The following is a 22,108-nucleotide window of genomic DNA, read 5'->3' on the forward strand; positions in this document are numbered from 1 at the left end:
ACTTCATCAATTGAGTTTATTGAAGGATTGAAGGGATAATCTATGAAGAATCACCATGCTTTAATCTTCACAACGATTATATGTATGTAGATAAAACGTAACAAACTAGTGTACTTACTCAACGATGAACGTATGGTAGTAGTATCATTCGTATTTCTGAGTTCACTGCTTTACCATTGTCTATGGCATCCAACCTATTATGACCTTTTGAGCATCAAATTGATTTGTTAAAACCTAAGATCCGTTTGTTTTGTTTTGCAATAAAATATTTTACGAAAAACATTTTCAAAACTTGTACTTGTTTGAAAGTCGAAAAATTAATTTCAGATGTAAAACATTTTACAAGTCATCAAAGTTACTCGCGAAAAATGTTTTACGCTCTTAAAAAACGTAAGATATTTTCTAAAGAATAACAAAAACATTTTTATACTCAGTTTTTGCATATAAGTTTGATAAATATTGATATTTAAATTAAAATATTAAAAATATTAATATTTAACTTTTAAAAAATTAATTTAAAATATTACTATTTAAATTATACAACACTATTAAAATTTTAAAAAAAAATTCAATGAAACCATTCAATGTAAGTAAATTTTTTATTTATAAATAAAATAAATCTTACTAATAATTATAATAAAACATTTCAATGATCTTCATTTGATAAATGCACATTTATAATAAATTTAAATCTTACTTATAATTATAATAAAAAAATATTTTAATGATCCTTATTTAATATATGTATAAATATCTTACACAATTGATGAATATTTATAATTTTATAGTTATGATAAAAAGTAATAAAATGAAAACAAATTTAAAAATTAAAATTTATTTTTATCACAAATATGTGATTAAATACTTTAAAAAATATCATTATTGATTTTATACATTTTCATTTTCATTCTTAATTTTGATCCCAAATTAGTGAAAATCAAATATCAATATTGTTTGTAATCAACTCCTATTTATTATTTTAACACCTAAATAACTTCACCATGATGAAAAATATTTTTCATAAAATGATTCAAATAACAAAAAATATTTTCAACTATTTATCTAAATAACAAAAAACATTAAATTTTCTTACAAAACATTTTATACAGAAAAAATTTTCTCCGGCAAATCATTTTCCGATTACCAAACAAACCCTATACTCCCTTACATTCCACAAGGCAAATATGTTTGCCTTTCTTTCCTGCTTCTTCTAGAATAAAAAAGAGCGTCGTATTGTAGAGCATGAAAACTGAAGTTCAACGATCTCGTAGTGTTGGACCAACAAGTATTTGGCCGTCAGACCTTTACAACTCAGCCCCATGCAATGCATGATACAGGAAAAACTTATACAACTTTCAGTGTAACATCAGCCAACAAGTGTTGACGATAGACAAAGGGAAACCTGTCCATTGTAACATATGCTAGCTTCCTAAACCAATGTTTACTACATTCTTAACTCATAACTCAGATCTAACATAAGACATGCATGCGAAGCCGGTAAACCATGCTGACATAACGACGAAGCTGGTAAACCATGCTGACACATAATTACAAGATGAGTCAAAGTTTTGCCTCAAAAGAACTACCTTTTATTCTTTTTCCAAACTAAAATGCTGCCAGAAGAATTCGCATCACAACAACTAGCTTGGAAGAAGCCTAGTGATCAGTGATTATGATCAAAATCTTCATAAACTGTAGCAGATTTCTGCAAAGCATCTGCTGCAGCACAAAAAGAGTCTCTATTGCAGTATTTAGGTATATGACCTCCGGAAATTTCAGCTGCAAAACCAATTAATGCCAAATATGATGAGAAGAATTTCATGGTGGTTACCTCACACTTCACCACCCATATTGGTGATCCCAACTGAAAAGAAATGCTCTGCTCTGTCAATGAAGCTGCTAGGAAATCTACAGTATAACATTATTGAAGTCCCCAAAACTGGTAGGTTTTGTCTAATAATTGTTTCTTCACACGTTTTTGTTAATCTGCTATCTCTTTGGTTTCTCATCTTGCCAACTCTGATGGTGTTTCCTAAAGCACCGCCCTTTCCCCCAGAGACCCTTGTGCTTCTGGCATTGTTACGACTGGATCTTATAGGAATGTCCCCATGAGATCTTTTAAAATCACCCTGCTGGTTACACTCACTAGAATCCTCTCCTGATAGATTTTCTGCATTTGAATTGGATCTGACTGTTGGTAAGATATTTCTGCAAGATCTTAGCAAGGAAAGTAGCATATCCATACTGAGTTCCTGCTGAACTACACCCTTATTCTGTTCACAACCATAACAGGCAGCAAGAAGCGTCCCTGCCAAGACTGGCATCAAATCTGGGTCACTGAAGAACACGAAAGGCAGATCACACACCTGTGTCCTTCCAGCTCAACAGTTAGCTTTCTCAAGTAACATCTAAAGAAATGAGAAATCAAAACTATGTAGGATTCACTAACCTTGTGAAGTATTGTGGGACTTTTACCCCATCGAAGAACAGCTTGATTCCCAGGGTGGAACAAGGCAAAGTATCCAAGAAGCAGCATAGATTCAAGGAGAAGCAAACCAATCTGAGACAGAACTGACAGCAGATGTCAAGGATATGATCTTTAAGACTCAGAGTTGATTTCTTTTTCTTTGGTGCAGTATGATTCCTTATAAATAAAATTGAATTCATAAATGCATTTACAGAAAAATCCCCAAAATACAGATAGTTACATTTTTTTAAAATGTTTAATCATCAATTAAATATATGGCTTGCACTTAAGTATTTGACTCATTGGTTGGTGCATGATCTTCCTACTTAAAAAGCAAAATTCGAATCCCCCTTCCCCAAGTTCGAAAAAAAAAATTAAACATATGGCTTGTGGATATCGTCCACAAGTTTGGAATTGATACAGGTCATTTGTATGACTCTTGCCATTTCTGCATGCATCAGAAATAGTGAAGTGCAGAAAACCACCTGATCATTAGCTGCTTTCCATTTGCTCGTGCAATAAGAAAGAAGGAAACTCATCAAGTGGAAAAACTCCATTTTCAGGTCTGGCCTAGCCTGAAGGAAGTTCATGGGATAAAAAAGGGACCAAATCAGTTCAAAAGAGATATTCCTTGAAAAATATCAAAATCAGCATAGAATCATAGAGTTAAACTTGAGAAGCCACTATCATCAGAATGCAACCAACATCCAACACAATGCATGAAATCTACTCACCAGCATTCTCTGCATAAATGTAATATCCAGTAGAGCCAAATTGTTCAGAACCTTCAGCACTCCAGTTGCCACCTCTTCAAAATTAGATGGAAGGGCATTTGAAACCTGAAACAGATTAATAATATTTCAACCTATTAATTAGCCAAAATTGAATCTTTGGCAATTTGCGATGCTAGTACAAGGTTCTTTTGTACAACCACCACAAAGTAAGCATTTTCCCACTAAGTGGGTCAGTTTTAAGAATATTCACCTTTTTATCTACTCAAAACTGTATCCTTAATAAGCCTCCTAAATATAGGTAATTCATAATATAATGATTTAAAATTAGGATTGTAGATGAACCAAGAGCTCGTCATGTATTGCACTGGCCATGTAGTTCAGTACTAGCATGAATCTCCCTTTTAGTGCTCAAGAACTATTGTGCAAAAGACAACATACTAAAGATAACATAAGCAGATGCAAAAATTTAAAACAGCATCCACAAAACACTAGTATTACTGAGGCCAAGTTAATATTAAGGAAAACTAAATGATCACAGAGTCAGGATATAAGATAACAGGACCAAAAAAGTGCCAAAGTGGTAGAAGTTTAAATGATTCCATAAAACAACCTTGTTCAATTTCATGCCATAAATTAAAATTAAAAAAAAAATCTTTTCAAGAGGTGGCAAACTCACCTGATCAGAAGATAATCTATTGTTTGCTTGAAGTAGCACACTCGTCAACAGAGAAGGAAGACTGACTAATCCAGTTTCAGATATAGTGGAAAGAAGGAATGCCAACGGTTGTTTCAGGCTTGATATGTTTTCATTCAATTTCTCCTCACTGGGAATGATGACAAGTTTCTCTTCCTTCTGCTCAACTAGATTTTTCGGTGAGACATCTGTACCATCTATCCTGGCAGTGCTAACATTATTCAACTGAACTGAACCATCAGTTGTCTTCCTTTCAACATCTTTGCCTATTAATACTAAATTATCATTTTTATTTATTCTACATGATTCATCTAATGGTCTATCCTCTGGTACATCAGATAGCGGTGCAACTACGCTACCATTTAGTGAAGATAATGGAGGTCTATCATCTCGAGTGTTACTATTTACAAAGGAACATCCACAATCAGGAGTGGCTGCAATCTTAGTTTCTTGACTTTCATTACCCAGTTCCATTTCAATAGGTAAAGATTCCCAATTAATGGAACTATTTCCAGGACTGGATGTCAAAACCACCAGTAGATGGATGCTCAAGAGAATTGAAGAAGGGAACGGGGACCCTTCAACCTGGGGCCTATCATACAGTGCAAAAAGATCTCGCAGCCGGTGAATAACTTGGTAGGCAATTAATAACTCCAGCAAGCCATCTCGCATTTGGAGTTGACGTTCATCAGAGCTTATATGACCAATAATTGCGGAGACCGTCCATAAAAAACCATCTAATACTTCAGAGACTGATTCAAAATTTTCAAGTAGTGTTTTGCATGATAGCGAGTTGGTGCTTCCAGGGAGATTTAAAGATGCAGCAATCTTTATATAGTTTTCAAGGGCTGCTGACAGCATGGGGATCATAGGAGGTAAAAGATTCTGAGCAAGAAAATAACTCCTGTTCACAGGAGTAGATAACACCACCCTCAGAAGTTTTAAAAGATGTATTGTCACCTGACAAGCTTCAGGTTTTGATGTATGTGAAGCAGGCAGGGCAGAAGCAATAAAATCAAGCAGACCAGCTTGGCGAGAAGCCTGCAGCTCGGGTTCCTTTCCCTCCAAAAACTAATTCAAAAAGAAATTTTAATAAGCAATAAATTAGAAAAAAAAAAAACATTATTCCCTACCCTACCCTTCCCACTCCACCTCACACCCTCCACACACATAGAGGAAAAACCAAAAGCTGGCTAGAACCATTAATTCTATAACCATTTCAATTGGAGTTGCAGCATGAATAAGAAGAGAACTAATGCATAACTACTATTGTAAAAAAGAACAAAGATGATTATAACAGCATAAAAAGGAAAAAAGCATGAGTATGGCGAAAACAGATTCATAAATTGTATACATCTGAGGAAATGGCAAGAGTTAGCTGGCCAAAATCCTCTCAACAATCAAAAGAATGCATTAATCAGAGTAATTCTTAAAATGATTGAAAGAAAATATTTTTTGAATCTTACCACTAAAGGGTCCCTTGAAATTCCATAAACATCCACAATATCCTTAAACCAAACATCCCATGTTGAAACATCATAACAATAATAAATATTGAGTTATAATTTCCTTAAATGGTGGTCTAAAATGATATACCTTGACCATTTCAGCAGTTATTAACCCTATACTTGAGGCTCCTTCTTTTCTGGCTTGACGAAGTTTCTGCAGTTCCTGAAGCCACCTCCCAATTTTTGCTCTTGCAGTTCCCACGGTTGTTCTATATCCAATACCAGTATTCTCAGGAGCAGCAGGAGGCTCAGAAAATTCAAATTTTAGAGCCATAAGTCTTTGCCGAATTCTTTTAATCCTTCGCTTCAGCGAGTGTTGCAAAGCACCATTGCCTGTCGCAAGTGCAGAGTTTCCTAAAATAACACTACCATTTGCTTGACAATCATCACTATTGTTGGTTGGTGTAGATCTGCCCTGACTCTCTTTATTAACAGATCGGCGCAGTAAAGGTGAAGACTGATCCCTGAAATCCATAGAAGCTCTCTCGCGTATTTGTTCAAGGTAAAATTTACGACGTTGCTCACTTTCACTAAGTCTTTCAGCTAATTTCTGTGCTAGAAGTTCAGCTTCCTCTTGCTGAGCTTTGGCTCTTTCCTCCCTCCTCCGAAGCTGCTCTATGGCCCTTGCCTCCCTGGCTGCACTTGATGCCTTCCGTTCTTCTTCCCTCCTAATTTGAGCCTCCTCCTTTTTCCTCTGTGTCTCAGCAAGACGTTGTAACTTTTCAGCTTCAATGAGCTTTCTGCGTTCTAAAACAGCTTCCTCTCTAGCCATATCTTCTTTCTGCTTAGTTTTCATCACTTGAAGTTTTTCAGCTCTCCTCAACTCTGAATCTTGCAGTTTCTGGCGCAGCATAAGCTTTTTATTTTCTTCATTTAATGAAGTAATGAAACGAACCTCATTCACTTTACTGCTTTCATCACCAGCTCTCCTCACAACTTCTGCTAGAAAAGCTTCATGTCGTGATTCACTACGCTGCTGACGGGCATGCATTCCCTCTCTTAACTTCATAGTCCTAACAGCCTGCCACTCATTGACACGAATCAGTTTCTCTGAGGTGCGCTGAAGTTTTTGAACTCTTTCATTCTCCAACTCACTTCGGATCCTCAAGGCCCGTGCATGCTTTTCCTCTGCTTCCTTCTTCAAATCCAAAGCAGTTTTCCTCTTCTTCTCAGGGGACATTAGTTTTTCATGCAAAATACGTACACGTTCAGCACTTTTTTTACCAACGTTGGGTGAGTGTGATACACGGTAAGAAACACGGAAAGGAGATGAAAGTATGTCTTCCCAGTTTCTCTTCTCCTTCCATGCATCCATGGATTTCCATGAAGTAGTATTTCTCCTATCTTTGTCTTTTTCAGAAGGAATTTGCCTCTTAATGTGATCCACACTCTTGGAGTTTTTTTCAACAATATTTTCTGTTAATGTTTTATCTTTCCTAGGGAGCAGCTTCTCAGTTTCAGACCCAAGATATTCTCTCTTGCTCTTTCCAGAACCAGACGCAGCAGAATAGTCCTTAAGAAGTGGCCTAGATGAAGCAACATCAGAAGAGATATACTTCTTTGGTGGGTCACGACCATTTTGAACAGAGTATAATTTGCTAGACTTGCCTGATTCAATGTTTCGTTTCTCTCCATGTAGGTTCCCTTGAGTGAGATCGGAACCTCCACCGAGTTTTCTTGACTTTATCCCTGATTCTTTATCACTGGATGTTACATCAGACGGCATAATTGACTTCCTCGAGTTATCACCAGATGTAGAAGCACGGTTGGACCTGTCCTGCCCCAAGGATTTCTTGCTGTCACCCGGACGTCGGCCAGCTCTTTCTTGTTGAATCTTTTTAAAAGCCTCTAAAGATGAAGACAGTATCTCTGCTCTGTGAGGTGAAGTTGTCATTCTACGAACCTGCATTCAAGATAAAGCATCTATACTGTTCCATATTAGATGGCTTGATGGCATAAAAATGATATTAGAGAACCTCAAAAAGAAATAAACGATCGATTTTGACACAAACTTATATATGTTTGTGTCTGCTGGCATCCTTAATCCACTGAGTGCCATCTTCCAGAACCATGCTCAAACCCACCCCTTCCTCACCACCACAAACAAACCATTCCTGACCCCCACCCCCCCACAACTCCAAAAGCCCCCTTTTTTTTATTTCTTCTAAACTTTGTCAAAGAGACATATGTAACAAGAGACAAAAAGGACCCTGAGTATATATGAAATGGAAAGGTGCGCATCCAGCAATTTAAGTTCTCACAGATGCAAAATGCAGGAATGAGGGTTCTTCTAATGGTATGACATAAAATGAGATTATGATTAAAAGCCAAACAATTATATGGTAAAAACAAAACAAGCTAAGCACCCTTACCTCCCATGAGAGAGCATGTGGCCTTCTATGGTCACTCTTTAAAGTAATTGGCACACCGTCGACCACTTGAGAAGAGGACTTTTTTACATTCTCAAATTCTTCTACTCTTGTAGTTAATTCTTTAAAGTCAGAAGCAGCCTCTTCGAGAACAAGAATGGCCTCTTTCATCTGCTCTAGATCACATTCTAGTTCACAAAGAAGATAAAGTTCATCTACTGCCCTGTTAAGATTCTCAAATAGGAAGCACCAAAGCCGTTCCCTAAACCTTTCTTTGCTTTCCCCTGCATCACCTTCTCCAAAAGCAGTTATAATCTGAGCTTTTGACAGATCACCAGGTATTCTACCATCCTGTATACAATCTGTCATAATTGATTCAGTCAGAGTTTCAGGTCCACTGTTCTCAGGTGGAAGTAACACTCCACCCTGGGAAACCATCTTTGTGCTTGAACCACCATCTACAAGAGATGCTTCTGATATTTTTGGCTTACCAACCTCCAACATCACATCAGGCACCTCAAGTATCGCTGCTGGTCCAGAGTCTTGACAAGATAGGAAGCTAGAATCTACTTGATTATCATTTATTGGTTTGATGTGTTCAGTATGTATTTCCTTGTAACCATCATCCTCAGAAATTACTTTGTCATTGTCAGTCTGTGCTTCCAACGCTTCTGAAGATATTTCACACGCCTCTTTAAAGGTTTCTTCCATTATTTCATCCTTAGGAGTCAATGGAGATATCTGACAAGAATGACTATCTACATCCATGGATGCTTCGACGGTGTTTTCTTGGATTTTAGTACATGAACTACATGAAAGTGAGTTACAAGTATTGTCATGCTTCCTACAGCCTCGCACATTATCATCTCCAATATCACCGAACTTGATTTCAGCTCCAATGTTGGTTTCATGATGCGCTACCAGAACATCATCTTCTAAATCACCCCACTTGATTTTGTGAACAATATGGGGTTTATCCTTTGATAAAATTTTTTGGTTATCTGCACAACTACCATTAGAATTTTTAACAAAAAAAGAAGGGGTCATGGGGTCTTCATGGTCCTGCTTAACAACACATTTATCAAGATAACACAAATCCTTTTTATCTTCATTTGACTCAGCCGTAGACTTTGCAAGACCACCCCTGCTATGTACATCCGAATTTCTTCCAGATGTTTGAAGCTGAGATCTGCATTTTCCATGCACAATTCCACCCTTCTCATATGACGAAGGCTGACCTCTAATCAAATTATTAGCATTTTTTGCTGAAAATCCCCCAACCCCGCTTTGTACAGAAAACTTCGAGCTGCTTCTGTGCTTCTGAGAATGAAATAAGAAAAAGTCACAATTACAGCAACACATGACACTGACACATAATCAAAAGAGCATTTAACATTTTAATATATCAATATCATTATGCCACTTCTTGAATAGTATACTGCTGTGGATTACCAATATGACATATGAGAGAAACATTGACAGTAGAGAATAAAATACTCATGTAATAGTCTTAGGAGACAAATTAGAATAGCAAAGCAATTTTTTAAGCAAAATTTTAGTTAACTCAAGAGACCTCCATGTAAGTGGTGCCATGTAGAAGGACTAGGTGGCGATATCAGAGAAGCAAGACCCAGAATCTCTTTATGCCAGAAATACCAACAACATAACACTAACAATCTCACATCAAGCACGAAGTTAAGAAAAATGAGGCCTTGGGTTGCAATGAAAGGCACAACATGGTCAAGATGAACACCTCCAACAAAGCAATGTTTCCTAACTTTTTGAGTGAATAACTAAATTTTTCAGTCTGAGACTCCCAGTCTATTTGTTAACAAAAATATTCCCCAGCCAATCTTTGTTGTTGGAATCATACTTCATTCAGATAGATACTTAGGAACACATTCCCCCCAATCTGGTAGACCCAAATAATTTGTAATTAAACAATTTGATTCCCCAGGCTATTTTAAGAACAATTTACTTATGAATTAGTAACCATAGAAAGTGCATTTCACTCATAATCTAACCTTATGTCCATCATTAACTCAGCAATCAGCATAGAAGAAACTCTAATAACTTTCTTTACATTTGTTTAGCTGCTGAGAAAAGTACAGCAATTTCCAAACTTTCATTTTTCATACTAAGATAAATAAATTTCAGTCAACTAAGCTCAAAGCAGCAATCAAGTTTAATTAAGCCAATAATCAAAAGACAAAAAAAAATTCCCTTTCCCCCATTTTTCAGTTTTCAACTTTCAAGCAACCAAAAAAGATCATAAACATAAAACGCAACAAAAATCACCAAATTACGAAAAATGTGAATGGGTATTAAATAAATATTCACTAAGAAAGAAGACCTTTTTCACTTCAAGCCATCCTGAGCCTTGATCATCCACTGCTTCTTCACTGTTCTCCATCATCTCCAAGCAATAAAAACTCCTAAGTACCCACTCAAAATAAGTAATTTACAACATAAAAGAGGGATATAAGTTATCATCAGAAAACCCTCATTTTACAACAGAAGAAAAATAGTCAAAAATTCCTCTAATTTGTACAGCAAAATGGAAACTTTGTTAATCATACACGATCAACATGATCAATATCAAATTGGGCAATTAACAATTTTAAAAATACTTGGGTGATTGAAGATGTAAGGAGAAAAACAATCCAAATGTGATGAATTGTTATATTAAGAAAAATAGAAAAAGAAAATGAAGTCTTTCCAGTATTTATAGGGGAAATGCGAGCTCTGAATTCGAAATTGGGTTTCTGGTAAATGGAATTTTCAAGGAATCAAGAGAAATGTGGGTAATTGTTAAAAAGACTTCAATCTTTGAAGAAAAGTTCTGGTTTTTGATGAAATGGGGAATTTTCAAGGGGTTTTTGTCCTTCTTTTTGATATGGGGAAAGAAGGGAAAGGGAAGAAGGCAAGTAGAGGGAGAAGAGTGGGGTTTTATAGCAAAGAAGAAAGTGGGGTAAAAGTGCATTATTACTGATCTATCCTTACTTTTCCTCCTAAAGACAGATATATCCCATATGCAATTTAACCATTTTATTTTTTTGTTTACTTTCTTTTTAAAAAAAATTATCTGTTGCAGCAAGTGCTAACAGTGAAGAAAATTTCCATTAAAAATATTTATAATAAAATGAGAGCATATTATTATGCAAAGAGAAACTCAGAAGTGTTACACAATATAAATTAGCCAAAAGAAAAAAAAAAAAAAAAGAAGAAGTGTAGGTAGATGCTAAATAGTATGTGAAACTACATCCAAATTTTGAGCTAGAGGAAGACTTTAGTTGAGGGCAATGAACCATTGATGAGGTAAACATGTTCTTCACTACCAACAAGAATGCTGAAAATGGTGCTGCTTCTTGGCCTATTTCTAAATGTCTATGGCATCTTTAAAGAGACAAAGGACAATTCATTAGATGGAACAGAAAATAAATAAAAAGTATGGTAGGAGGAAACACAAAGTAGAAGAAAAGAAAAACAACTACCATTTCTATGTGATAAAAGATATGCCTGCCTCCTTACCTAACTGCTTAAATACTCTCCAAAAACCAATTTTCTTGATTTATACTAGCAGCTTATAGCTATTGTTATGGACACAAATTCCCCTTACAGAAAGCCCAAAATAAAGAGAATAAAAAAAATTTTAAATATGATAAATTTGCTGATGAGTGAAAATCATGGGTTGTGATTAGAATACAAGTCCAAAGAGAAGCATATTTGGTGGGGAGTCCCAATATAAAATATAATATTTAAAAAGCTTTTGAATTATTTAAAAAAAATTATTTTTTATTAGGTTTAATTAAATTTTTATATTTTTATAATTATTAGTTCATTAATCATTATTAATCAAAACAAAATTTTTTATTTTTAATTAAATGATATTGATATGACATATTAACATATTATGTAAATGATGACATAACATATTTCAATAAAATGATTTTATGATTATATGATTTATCATTATTTACGTTAATATCACGTCAACACTTGTATATAATGATAAATAATATTTAATTAATAATAATTAATTATAAATATTTATTTAATTTAAAATAAATATATATATATATATATATTTGATTGAACAAATAACAACAATAATTTTAGAGAAATTAATCTTAAAAAAAGACTTTTCTTTTTTCTACATTAAGATTGATAATCCAAAGGTCACGAGAAAAATCAAAGAAAAATCGGTGATCTTGACTTTCTTGGACCAAGAGCTCAATAATGGCAAGAAGGCTTTCTCAAAGGTAAGCTAGCTAGGAGAATCAAAGTCAATCAAATGATTACCAGTAGGGTTTTTTTTTTTTTTTTTTCCTTCAATAGGTTTTTGCAAAGAAAAGATCAGATGGTTTAGGTATTGACATTATCAAGTGTTGCTGCAAAATTGGTGAGATTTGTGTTTTTTATTTTGGGGTGGGTGAGATTTCATCTTTCTTTTTTTCTTTTTTTCATTTAATTAACATCACATGTCACACATGATTGGTTCAATTACTTCCTACAATGAAACCTATTTGTAGCAAACATATACCTTAATTTTAACATAATTTGGACATAAATTTTACTTTATTTTCCTAATTTAATTCTATATCTTAAATTTTTATCATCTAAGGTATGAAAAATAATGCATAGGCCGTTACCTTTTTACCAAAGGAATATATATAAGATTATCTCAAACAATGGCTAGTGCTTGAAATGTACATTTCCAAAGTATAAACGATAGCACATTTGTCACCCCCCAACCCAAAATTTAAAGAAAGGAATTGTTACATACTCATAGAATGAATTTTATAAGTATATAAGATAACAAATATCATATGAAACTAAAATCAAAATTTAAAAATATCTCAAAAGTTATAATGTATCGAAATTCAAATTTCCAAACTTATAAAAAAAAATCACTCCATAGATTTCATCTAAACAACATCTATAAAAGTGAAGGACACAATTGCTAATCTCGCTAACTTTAGCTTTTGCCGAAACTAATCCCTATATATCACAATCTATAAAAGTAAAGAAATAAATATAAACACTCAACAAATAACTAACATCCCTTTATTTGAGTTGAGTAAGTTATAAAATATTTAAATTAAATTATCATAGACAATGATTTGAAATCAAAATTGAATAATCTAATATTCAAAAACATATATTTGTTTCAAAAACCAAATAACATTATAATAAAACTAAACAAAAATCACTCAAAAGTATACATTTTTGCAAAAGTAAGAATACATATATCAAACAAAATCAGGTTCGAAATTAAAAGTAAATAAATTATATATTTTGCATACTTAACGTAATTTAATAAATCAAATGAAAAAAAAAATTATACATGAACTCATATTAAAGCTGATTTTGAAAATATAAAAACACAAAAGGAGACTCAAATCATTAATCTAAGTCATCCAAGGACATTTAGAATGTGCCCTTTCCAAAATTAATTCGTACAATAAGTATAGACTTATGGGCTTTAACCCAAATACCGATCTTTCTATTAATCTTGGGCTTTTGGATCGGGTCTTACAATATTTAAATGTTCTTATTTGTATTTTTAAGGTTTCATTTTATAACTATTTTTAATTTTTTAAAAAATATTATAAAGCAAAAGTTTAAGGGGAAAATGATATCTTCATAGATTTAAAATAAAAATAATAATAATAATGTAATATCAATTAAAATATAATCAATTTGTATGAAATTTTTTTTTGACATTTTGTTATCTAAAACATGTAATATTTTATGTATAATCTTTAGAAAATTTTGTGCGAGTTTTAAACTCAACTGCATTTTTTACTTTTTATTTACTTATAAAAGTTGAAACTAAATAATAAAAGCATCAACTAAATGAAACCTATATATATATATATATATATATCTTGTCATAAGGTACCATGAGTTATAATTTAAGTTTAATGTTCACAAACTTAAGGAGTTCATTATCTAGGAGCCCAAGGGATTAAAACTATTAAATTTTCTACCTAAAACTTAATTCAATATTATAGGAAGAAAAAGTTAGAATCCCAGATTGGTAATGTCAAAGTAGCTTTTCATTTTTAATTTTTACATGTGAAAATTAATTAACTTTTTTATTTTGGGTAGAAAATATATAGGTTGCTGGTGATACCGTATTCAATAAACCTTCCATTTTAGAGATTAATTATCTTGGGTTAGATATAGATAAAAAAAAATAAAAAATAACATGATCACATTTTGTCATCAATAGGTAAGATGGGCAGAATGAAAGTAGGTTCCACTTCCACATGTCCCTTCCTTGTATCACAAAATTGACATGTTCACCTAAAAAAATTGCTCCACGAATCAAACTTATCACAAATTTTTTTTTTGCTAAATACCCAAATAAACTATTGAATTATGTCAAAAAAATTAATTCAATCATTGTTTTTTTATCACGTTTAAATAAGTACTTGAATTTCTATTTCGAGTCACATAAGCTCATCTCCCTAACTATTGACTAACTTTTATTATTCAACGATACATGTGACATTTTTATACCATATCATCAACAAGGTGACAGATGACGTGGCATTAAATATTATTGATTAAGATTTGTGTGCTTACTTTTGTACCCATTTACTTAATCCTAATCAACAATATTTAATACCACGTCATCTGTCACATGATATATAATATGGTATAAAAGTGTCACATATACAATTAATTAATGGAAGTTAGCCAACGATTAGGGAGAGAGGCTTATTTGACCCGAAATAAAAGTTCAGAGGCTTTTTTGAATACAATAAGGACTGAATTAATTTTTTTGATTTAGTTTAGGGTTTTATTTGGGTGTTTAATCTTCTTTTTTAAATTGCATAGAGAAGATTCGAACTCTATTATTTAAATAAAAAAATAATACATCAACTAAAAAATCAAATGCCTTAATTATCACAAATTATTTAATATTCCTAAACTTTCCTTACTTATTCGTTAACAAAATGACACGTACATGGATTGGTTCCTACAAAGTAACGGTACATTTTCCTCCGCTATAATTTATGTACAGGTGGTCTGGAGGAATGTTTTGTAGTAATAAAAAAACAAAGGACAAAGGCATGCATACTTAATTAAAATAATAATGTTTTGATGCCAAACTTAAGGTAATAGTGAGATTCAGATATAAACACAGATGATGAGGCAGGGAGTGTATTAGGACGATCACGTGCTTTAAATGACCACATTTTTTCTTTTATATTAAACTATCTTGTATCACCCTGTGTTTCAAATTTACATTTTTACCCTATCATATTATTATTAGGATACACTAATTAAGCTCCGTTTGTTCCGTAGAGATTGATTTTCACTTTTTTTTTTTTTTTTTTTATGTTTGGTTGGTTAAAAATGAGATGGCCCTTAGAAAATTATTTAATAATTAATTTAAAATTTTTAAAATTATCTTTCATTTTACAAAAGTAGAACACAATTTTTAGATTAAATTTATGCAAAAATTAAAACCCTTTTCCCAACTAGACTTGTCTAGGAATCGAGCTATTTGATTTTGAGATTTTCAGATGCAGGTTGAGTTTAACTTAATCTAATTTAAAATATTATTATATTTATAAATATTTTTATTTATTTTAATTAAAAATAATATAAAATATTTTCATTATATTAATAATAATAATAATAATAAATATAGCTATTTTAAATATTTTTAATCTTTAATAATAAAATTTATTATATTATTATTTAATAATAAGTAATAGGTATTAATATAATAGTAAATACTTTTTTATTATTTCTATTTTAATACTTTTTTAAATATAATAAGTATTTTAATAATATAATATTTTATGATAAATACTTTAATAGTAATGTTAGTACTACAATTTTGACAGGAATCCTAATCAATTTTTGGAAAAACAACTTAAAACAATATATATTTTTCATAAAGTCATCTAAATAATAAAAAATATTATATATTTTAAAAAAATCAATATTTTCCAAAAAAAATTTTGTTTGAAAACCCATTTTCACAAAATAAATGAAGCCTAAATTAATCAAAGAAAAAGAAAAAGAAAACTAGTAATGATGAGGCAACATTGGAAAAGTAGTCTCCTTTCTTAATATGGGCAATTGAATGCTTGCTTTTTTCATTTTCCAAGTTGAAAAAGGCATCAAGTTCTGTTATAATTAATTAATTAATTAATTAATTAATCAATAAAGTATAACAAATCTGGCGGCTGATGTTTAATTAGAATTTAGAATTAAAAAAAGAGTAAAGAAATATTTCTAGTAAAATAGAAACCATTATTCCAAGTAAGTGAGATTTGGTGTAGGCATTACCTCAACTTAAAGCCAACTGCAACCTCCCCAGGAAAACTTGGAATCTTAAATACAAACAAGATTTGATTTACTCTTTCTAATTTGCCTTTTACTACTTGGAAATGGAAACATACACTTGACTGTTGCCCCCGCCACCTACCCCTGTTTCCAAGCCAGTTATGTCTTTCTTTTGTGAGTGCTAAAAGGGCTTACGGCTAAACCAAAATACCTACAGTTTTTAGTGCAAGTTTTTGGACAAGAATCTTAATGTAATTTTTTAGCCAAACCGACAAATCTGAGTCCCACCCATTCCACCAAACATGTTTATCTTGTCACGGGAAAGTAACTGGAGCCCAAGGATAAGAAGCCAAGACAGACAGATACAGCTTCTGTTTTGGCTAAAGAAAAACTTGTAGCTTTTCAACATTATCGGTGGTGTACTTGTTTCTAAGGAAACTTCCCTGCATTTCTCTGTTTGCTTTTCCAATGCCTGGTTTGTAGCCTCTTTTGGGGGTTAGTTTCTTATCTGGTTTGTCCTTGTTTTCCTCGAATTGCGTCTGGGAGTTGAGCTTTGTCATTGTGTATGCCAATTGAACATATTCTTTGTTTCTGGCTATTTCAGGGTAGTTTCTTTTTTTTTTTCTTCAATGGGTTTCTTTTAGTTTTGTTAAATTTTGAAACTTTGAATGGTTTTCATTTGCTTGTACTTTAACAGTAAACGTTGTGAAATAAAAAAAAAAAAAAAGGCATTTCTTGTTCCATTCTTCAGGACGTGTCTGTTGATGCGTTAAGAATGTTTTTGATATTTTGAGATCTGATGTTTCTGTTATTCAGCTCAGTACCTCTTCAAACATGTTGAATATTGATGTTGTTGGTATTTGTTTTTATGGCAATCTCACTGAAGCTTTAAAATCACACATCCCATTTCTATGATTAATATTTTCTTTTCTAAAGGAGGTATCTTCTTCTTAAATCTACTTAGAAAATGCTAAATTAGCTCATTTTCAGAGCCAATTTTTCGATGGAACAAAAGAAGTAGGAAGTTGCAGTCTATTGTAAAGTTGTGTGTTATCCAATATAAGTCCAATTCCCACCATATCTTTACTCGGCGTGGCTTTGATTTAGGTCATTGATTATATATTATTGGATGCTGTAAACAGCTAACCTAGGTTTTAAGGTTTGATATCTTTCAAGTTATTAATAATCTGGAAAGACAGGTGATAAACTGCGTAGTTTGGGACAAATTACTGTCTGGAACTTGATACTTCTAATTTCCTTTTTTTCTTGTTGAAATATAATTAAAATTTCACTCATTTCATTCCAAATGCCACCTCAGAGGTCCTGTTTCTGATAGAATTTTACACCCTTTATCACAGTTAACTTCAATACACTGAAGTGGAAGCGAGGCTGTCACGGTTGATTTACCAAATGGAATTTCGTCTCATTTTATTCTTATTTGTGGCTTCCCTCCCTGCAATTTTGGCGGAAGAGATTAGTCATGGGACAATTGTAGTTGATGGGACTACAACTGTTGCTCAAACTGATGATAACTTCATCTGTGCTACAATTGATTGGTGGCCTCATGATAAGTGTGATTACAAGCAGTGTCCATGGCACTATACATCTGCAATAAATCTGGTGAGGCTTAAGAAGAACTATCATCTTCATAAGAGTAAATGGTTTTTCTTAGAACTTTGTCAACTCATTCTGTTAAGCTTCTGGAAAATTGAAGCAATTTAGTAACAGCTCTACCTGCTTTTCTTTTTACAGGACTTGACTCATCCTTTCCTTGCCAAAGCTGTCCAAGGTTTGTATTTCTACATCAGTAATGATGTAGCCGTTCCCTTGACATAAATGTTATAGTATCTTGTTGAAATTTTTTGTTCTGATGTATGATGCTACTCAATGTTCCTGACACTGTTAGCTTTCAACCGTTTGAGGATAAGAATTGGAGGCTCTTTGCAAGATCAAGTGTTGTATAATGTTGGAAATTTGAAGTCTCCTTGCCATCCATTCAGACAGATGAAAGATGGGTTGTTTGGATTTTCAAAGGGATGCTTACACATGGAGAGGTGGGACCAGCTGAACCATTTTTTCAATGCAACAGGGTAAGATCCTAGCATTTCAAATACCATTCTCTCTCTTCACCAAAAGGAAACATGCTTTTGCCCTGCAGATTTCCAGTATTGTCTATAAACAGAAGTCAATGATATCATGTGTATGGTCCATTAACTTAACTGGCTTGAGCTGGGTTATTTCTTATTCGTATTAACAAGGTGATTTAATCAGAAAGGCTGACTGAATCTGTTCGTTATTGAATATAACATCTAGTAAATGCAAGAGCTACATTGTTACAAATTCATTTCATAACAAAGTTGGATGAGATTTTAATCATATGTGGTAAAGATGGATTTATGGACAATTATAGGACGAAGATTAATTTTTCTACCCTAAGTGATTCTCATAGAAGTGCTTATATTTTAGTAAGTTCTTCCCCAAGTTTATTCTAATGTTCACAAGGTTTTTCAACTTTATGAATGGATTAGTTTAGGCTTCTGCTGCTGCTATGAGTATTCACTTGAATCCTACATTTGCAGGGTAATGTTGACATTTAGCTTGAATGCACTCCACGGGAGACATAAAATAAGGAGGAGCCTCTGGGGAGGGGATTGGGACTCTAGCAATGCACAAGATTTTATGAAATACACCATTTCAAAGGGGTACCAAATAGATTCATGGGAATTTGGTATGGAATTATAGACAAAGGCCTTTGCATATCCATACCTTTTTTCTCTCCTTCTCACCTCTGATGTGGCCTTTGTTGTTTTAGGTAATGAGTTGAGTGGAAATGGTGTTGGTGCGCATGTTCTTGCTAGCCAGTATGGGAAAGACTTGATCTACCTAAAGAAAATTATAAATGAGTTATACAAAGGCTCTCAATACAAACCATCACTTGTGGCACCTGGAGGATTCTTTGACCAAGAGTGGTTTGTGAAGCTTCTTCAGATCTCGGGTTCAAGCATACTTGATGCCATGAGCCATCATATATACAATTTGGGTGCAGGTAAGTTGGGATAGTACCAAATTCTTTTGCAGAATGTACTTATAAAGCCAACTGCCCTACATAATGAACTATTGATTTAGAATTAGTAGTAAAAAAATAAACGCTAAAGAAATAATTTCAAACAATCCCTAATAATATTTTCTAAACTTTCATCTAAGATAATTTTTTATCCAAGATTCAGACAAACCATCAACTATTGTGTTTGTTGGCTTCAACGCATTGAGACATTGCTGTTTGTCAGTCCTGCCTCCATTTAATACGTTTTAAGCCCTCCTCTTGTTTCAGGTGTTGATCCCAAACTTATAAGTAAGATATTGGATCCAAACCACTTAAGCAAGGTAGCAAATACATTCAGCAATCTTACACACGTCATCCGAAGGCATGGTCCTTGGGCTTCTGCATGGGTTGGAGAGTCTGGTGGGGCCTATAACAGTGGTGGTCCTCATGTGTCTGACACATTTGTGAACAGCTTCTGGTAATCACACTTTCTCAACTGCTTTAATTATCTTTCTCCTCTCTTCATTTATGCTTTTTTATCGTTGTAAAAGATTAAGTTTACCATTAATGTATTGTTGTCATGAATGAATGCTCAAGTTTTCTTTCTCTTGTACATGATTTTAGGTATTTGGATCAGCTTGGAATGGCATCCAAGTACCATACTAAAGTATATTGTAGGCAAACACTAATTGGTGGGAACTATGGTCTCCTCAATGCAACAACATATGTTCCCAACCCTGATTATTACAGGCAAGAGCAAGAGATTTGAAATTCTTAATTGGAGTGTATAAATGCTAGATTCTTTGCTTGTGTGTTGTTTAAATGTTTGATCAAATTGGAGGGGGAGGGGAAGGGTTGGCGAGAAAGAAGATATTGAAAACCTTTTTCACATATGACTATGCTGGACTTATAAGCAGAGTCTTTATACCTTTTGTTTTAATGGTTCTGAACAGTGCACTTCTATGGCATCGACTAATGGGAAAAGTGGTTCTAGCTGTTGATAGTGATGCTTCATCCTTTCTGCGAACTTATGCCCATTGTTCGAAAGGAAGAGTAAGTTGATTGTTTTTTCTTTTATTCCAGTTAATTCTGAAAGAAATACTATTAGGAGAATGCAGGCATCCTAACTCTTAGGTTGACAGTGGTACAAAAAGCCTCAGGTGCTTAGATTTCTAGCTTTATTTAATATGATGGAGAATTTTTGAATCCATGATTACTTTTAGCTGATTAACAACCATTTGAAAGAATTTTTTTTTTTCTGCTGGTCCAGTTTTAGCATTAGTCATAGGCAGATCTACTCTAAGCAAGATCCTCCCTATTGCTATGGACCGAGCTAATAACAAGCATACCAACTTGCCCAATTATGTCAACTTTTGGTTGTGGTTTTCCTACCTTGTTTCTCTACTCAGGGCTTAAGGGGTAACAAATGTGATGATATTGCCTGAGGCTCTCTTGAGGTCTGTTCACACGTATAATTTGATGGTTCACATTTCAAAGCTTACTTATTTGAGAATTTACTTAACCACCTCCCTCTTCCAATTAATGCAGACTATCAAACATTTAAAACTGAAATTCGTTCTTTTAAATGGCTTAATCATGTGGTGATTTCCCATCTAGGTGTTCAAATTGCTGCTATTCATCTTTAATTTGGTTTGCATTAATTTAGTAACCTTTTGTTTTTTCTGATAGGTGATTACCAATAAATACCATTAAGTTTTTGACATGAGCTGTGAACATAATGATTGAACCATGATGAATTATGTCAATGTCTCAGACCCATATGCGCAATCTGTAGAGTATGCTAATTGTTGACTTTCTCAGATTAATTTTATTCATTTTTCCTATGAAATTTGTGGCTGTTGCTCTTGCCTCAGAAATTATGAAACACCTGAAATCTTAGAGATTTTAATTTTTGAAATTAAAACACAATTTCTCTAGTGTAGTATCTTTTTATAGTTTCTTTGATTATGATACTGACATCTTGTTGCAGGCCGGTGTAACTTTGCTCCTGATCAACTTGAGCAAGCAGACAAAATTCATAATGGATGTTCAAAATAGCATCAACATCAAGTTGGCTGTGAAAGAAGAAAACATTAGCCCGGACAGTTTCACACATAGTCTTAAGAAAACATTTTCTTGGGTTGGAGTTAAAGCTTCAGATGAACCTCTACTCAGAGAGGAGTATCATTTAACTCCAAAAAATGGATACCTTCAAAGCCGAACTATGGTTCTTAATGGTGTTCCTTTACTTACAGATGCTGGAAACATCCCAAGGCTAGACCCTATCCGTGTTAATGTGATGTCTCCAATATCTTTGGCTCCTTTGTCGATTGCATTCATAGTATTCCCCAACTTCGATGCTCCAGCTTGTGGCTGATTTTCCATTTTCCTTACAGCAGTGATTCAAGAATGAGGTGTTGCATATGATAATTGTATTACTAGCAGAATTTCTAAGTTTTTGGTGAATATAGTTTTGAGTAATTGTAATTATCACTAATTTCTGGAGCAATGTTATGTGGAAAATAATTTCTGCAGCAATGTTATGTGGAAAATAATTTCTGTAGCAATTGTATAAATCATTATTACTAGTTATGCACTGATCAGTTGTATATCATTTCATATTATTATGATGATATTTTATTTGTTTTTTTTTTTCACTTTTTCAGTTCCAAGAAATAGTAATTACTTATTTAGTAAAATTAGTAGTAATGAAAATAAAATAAAAACTAAGCTAATCATTAGGTGGCACTTAAGGCAGGGTGTAGTATTCAATTCCAAGATCACTGTGTGGTGATCTAATTACTATAGTCATAAGATTATCAAGATAATTTGATTGCTGGTAATCTCAAACTGTCATGTTTGGTGTAATATTATAAATCATTAATTACAATTTTTTAGTTAAAATCTATTATGGCTTTTAATATTGAATTTTAATTAATTAATAGGGTTTAATCAATAATGGATTGTTGTTCATCACTAG

At 33.1% G+C, this 22,108-nt stretch overlaps 2 protein-coding genes across 12 annotated transcripts; one reads left to right on the forward strand and one right to left on the reverse strand.

Annotated features, from left to right (window-relative positions):
- Positions 1-1,250: 1,250 nt before the first annotated feature.
- Positions 1,251-10,675, reverse strand: LOC18604780 (uncharacterized). Of its 7 annotated transcripts, none has more exons than XM_088804535.1 (8): positions 10,126-10,675; positions 7,776-9,089; positions 5,492-7,306; positions 3,878-4,966; positions 3,202-3,306; positions 2,889-3,042; positions 2,450-2,571; positions 1,251-2,366 (listed from the first exon to the last, which is right to left on the reverse strand). In XM_088804535.1, the coding sequence occupies exons 1-8, from the start codon at positions 10,186-10,188 to the stop codon at positions 1,833-1,835; spliced, it is 5,196 nt and encodes a 1,731-aa protein (XP_088660661.1). In that variant the 5' UTR covers positions 10,189-10,675; the 3' UTR covers positions 1,251-1,832. The 7 variants fall into 7 exon arrangements, with proteins under 7 accessions (XP_088660661.1, XP_007037481.3, XP_007037484.3 ...); XM_007037419.3 differs by having other exon boundaries at positions 2,450-2,560; positions 2,953-3,042; positions 7,776-9,092; XM_007037422.3 differs by having other exon boundaries at positions 7,776-9,092.
- Positions 10,676-16,279: 5,604 nt separating this feature from the next.
- LOC18604781 (heparanase-like protein 1) lies at positions 16,280-21,695 on the forward strand. Of its 5 annotated transcripts, none has more exons than XM_007037426.3 (10): positions 16,284-16,560; positions 17,444-17,705; positions 17,838-17,874; positions 17,992-18,175; positions 18,665-18,813; positions 18,898-19,131; positions 19,417-19,606; positions 19,753-19,878; positions 20,082-20,181; positions 21,119-21,695. In XM_007037426.3, the coding sequence occupies exons 2-10, from the start codon at positions 17,496-17,498 to the stop codon at positions 21,503-21,505; spliced, it is 1,617 nt and encodes a 538-aa protein (XP_007037488.3). In that variant the 5' UTR covers positions 16,284-16,560; positions 17,444-17,495; the 3' UTR covers positions 21,506-21,695. The 5 variants fall into 5 exon arrangements, with proteins under 5 accessions (XP_017973713.2, XP_007037488.3, XP_007037487.3 ...); XM_007037425.3 differs by having other exon boundaries at positions 16,285-16,580; XM_018118221.2 differs by lacking the exon at positions 16,284-16,560 and adding an exon at positions 16,667-16,690.
- The last annotated feature ends 413 nt before the right edge of the window (positions 21,696-22,108 follow it).

This window comes from Theobroma cacao, chromosome 3 (genome assembly GCF_053813885.1).
Source record: "Theobroma cacao isolate CCN51 chromosome 3, ASM5381388v1, whole genome shotgun sequence".
Lineage (NCBI taxonomy): Eukaryota > Viridiplantae > Streptophyta > Magnoliopsida > Malvales > Malvaceae > Theobroma > Theobroma cacao.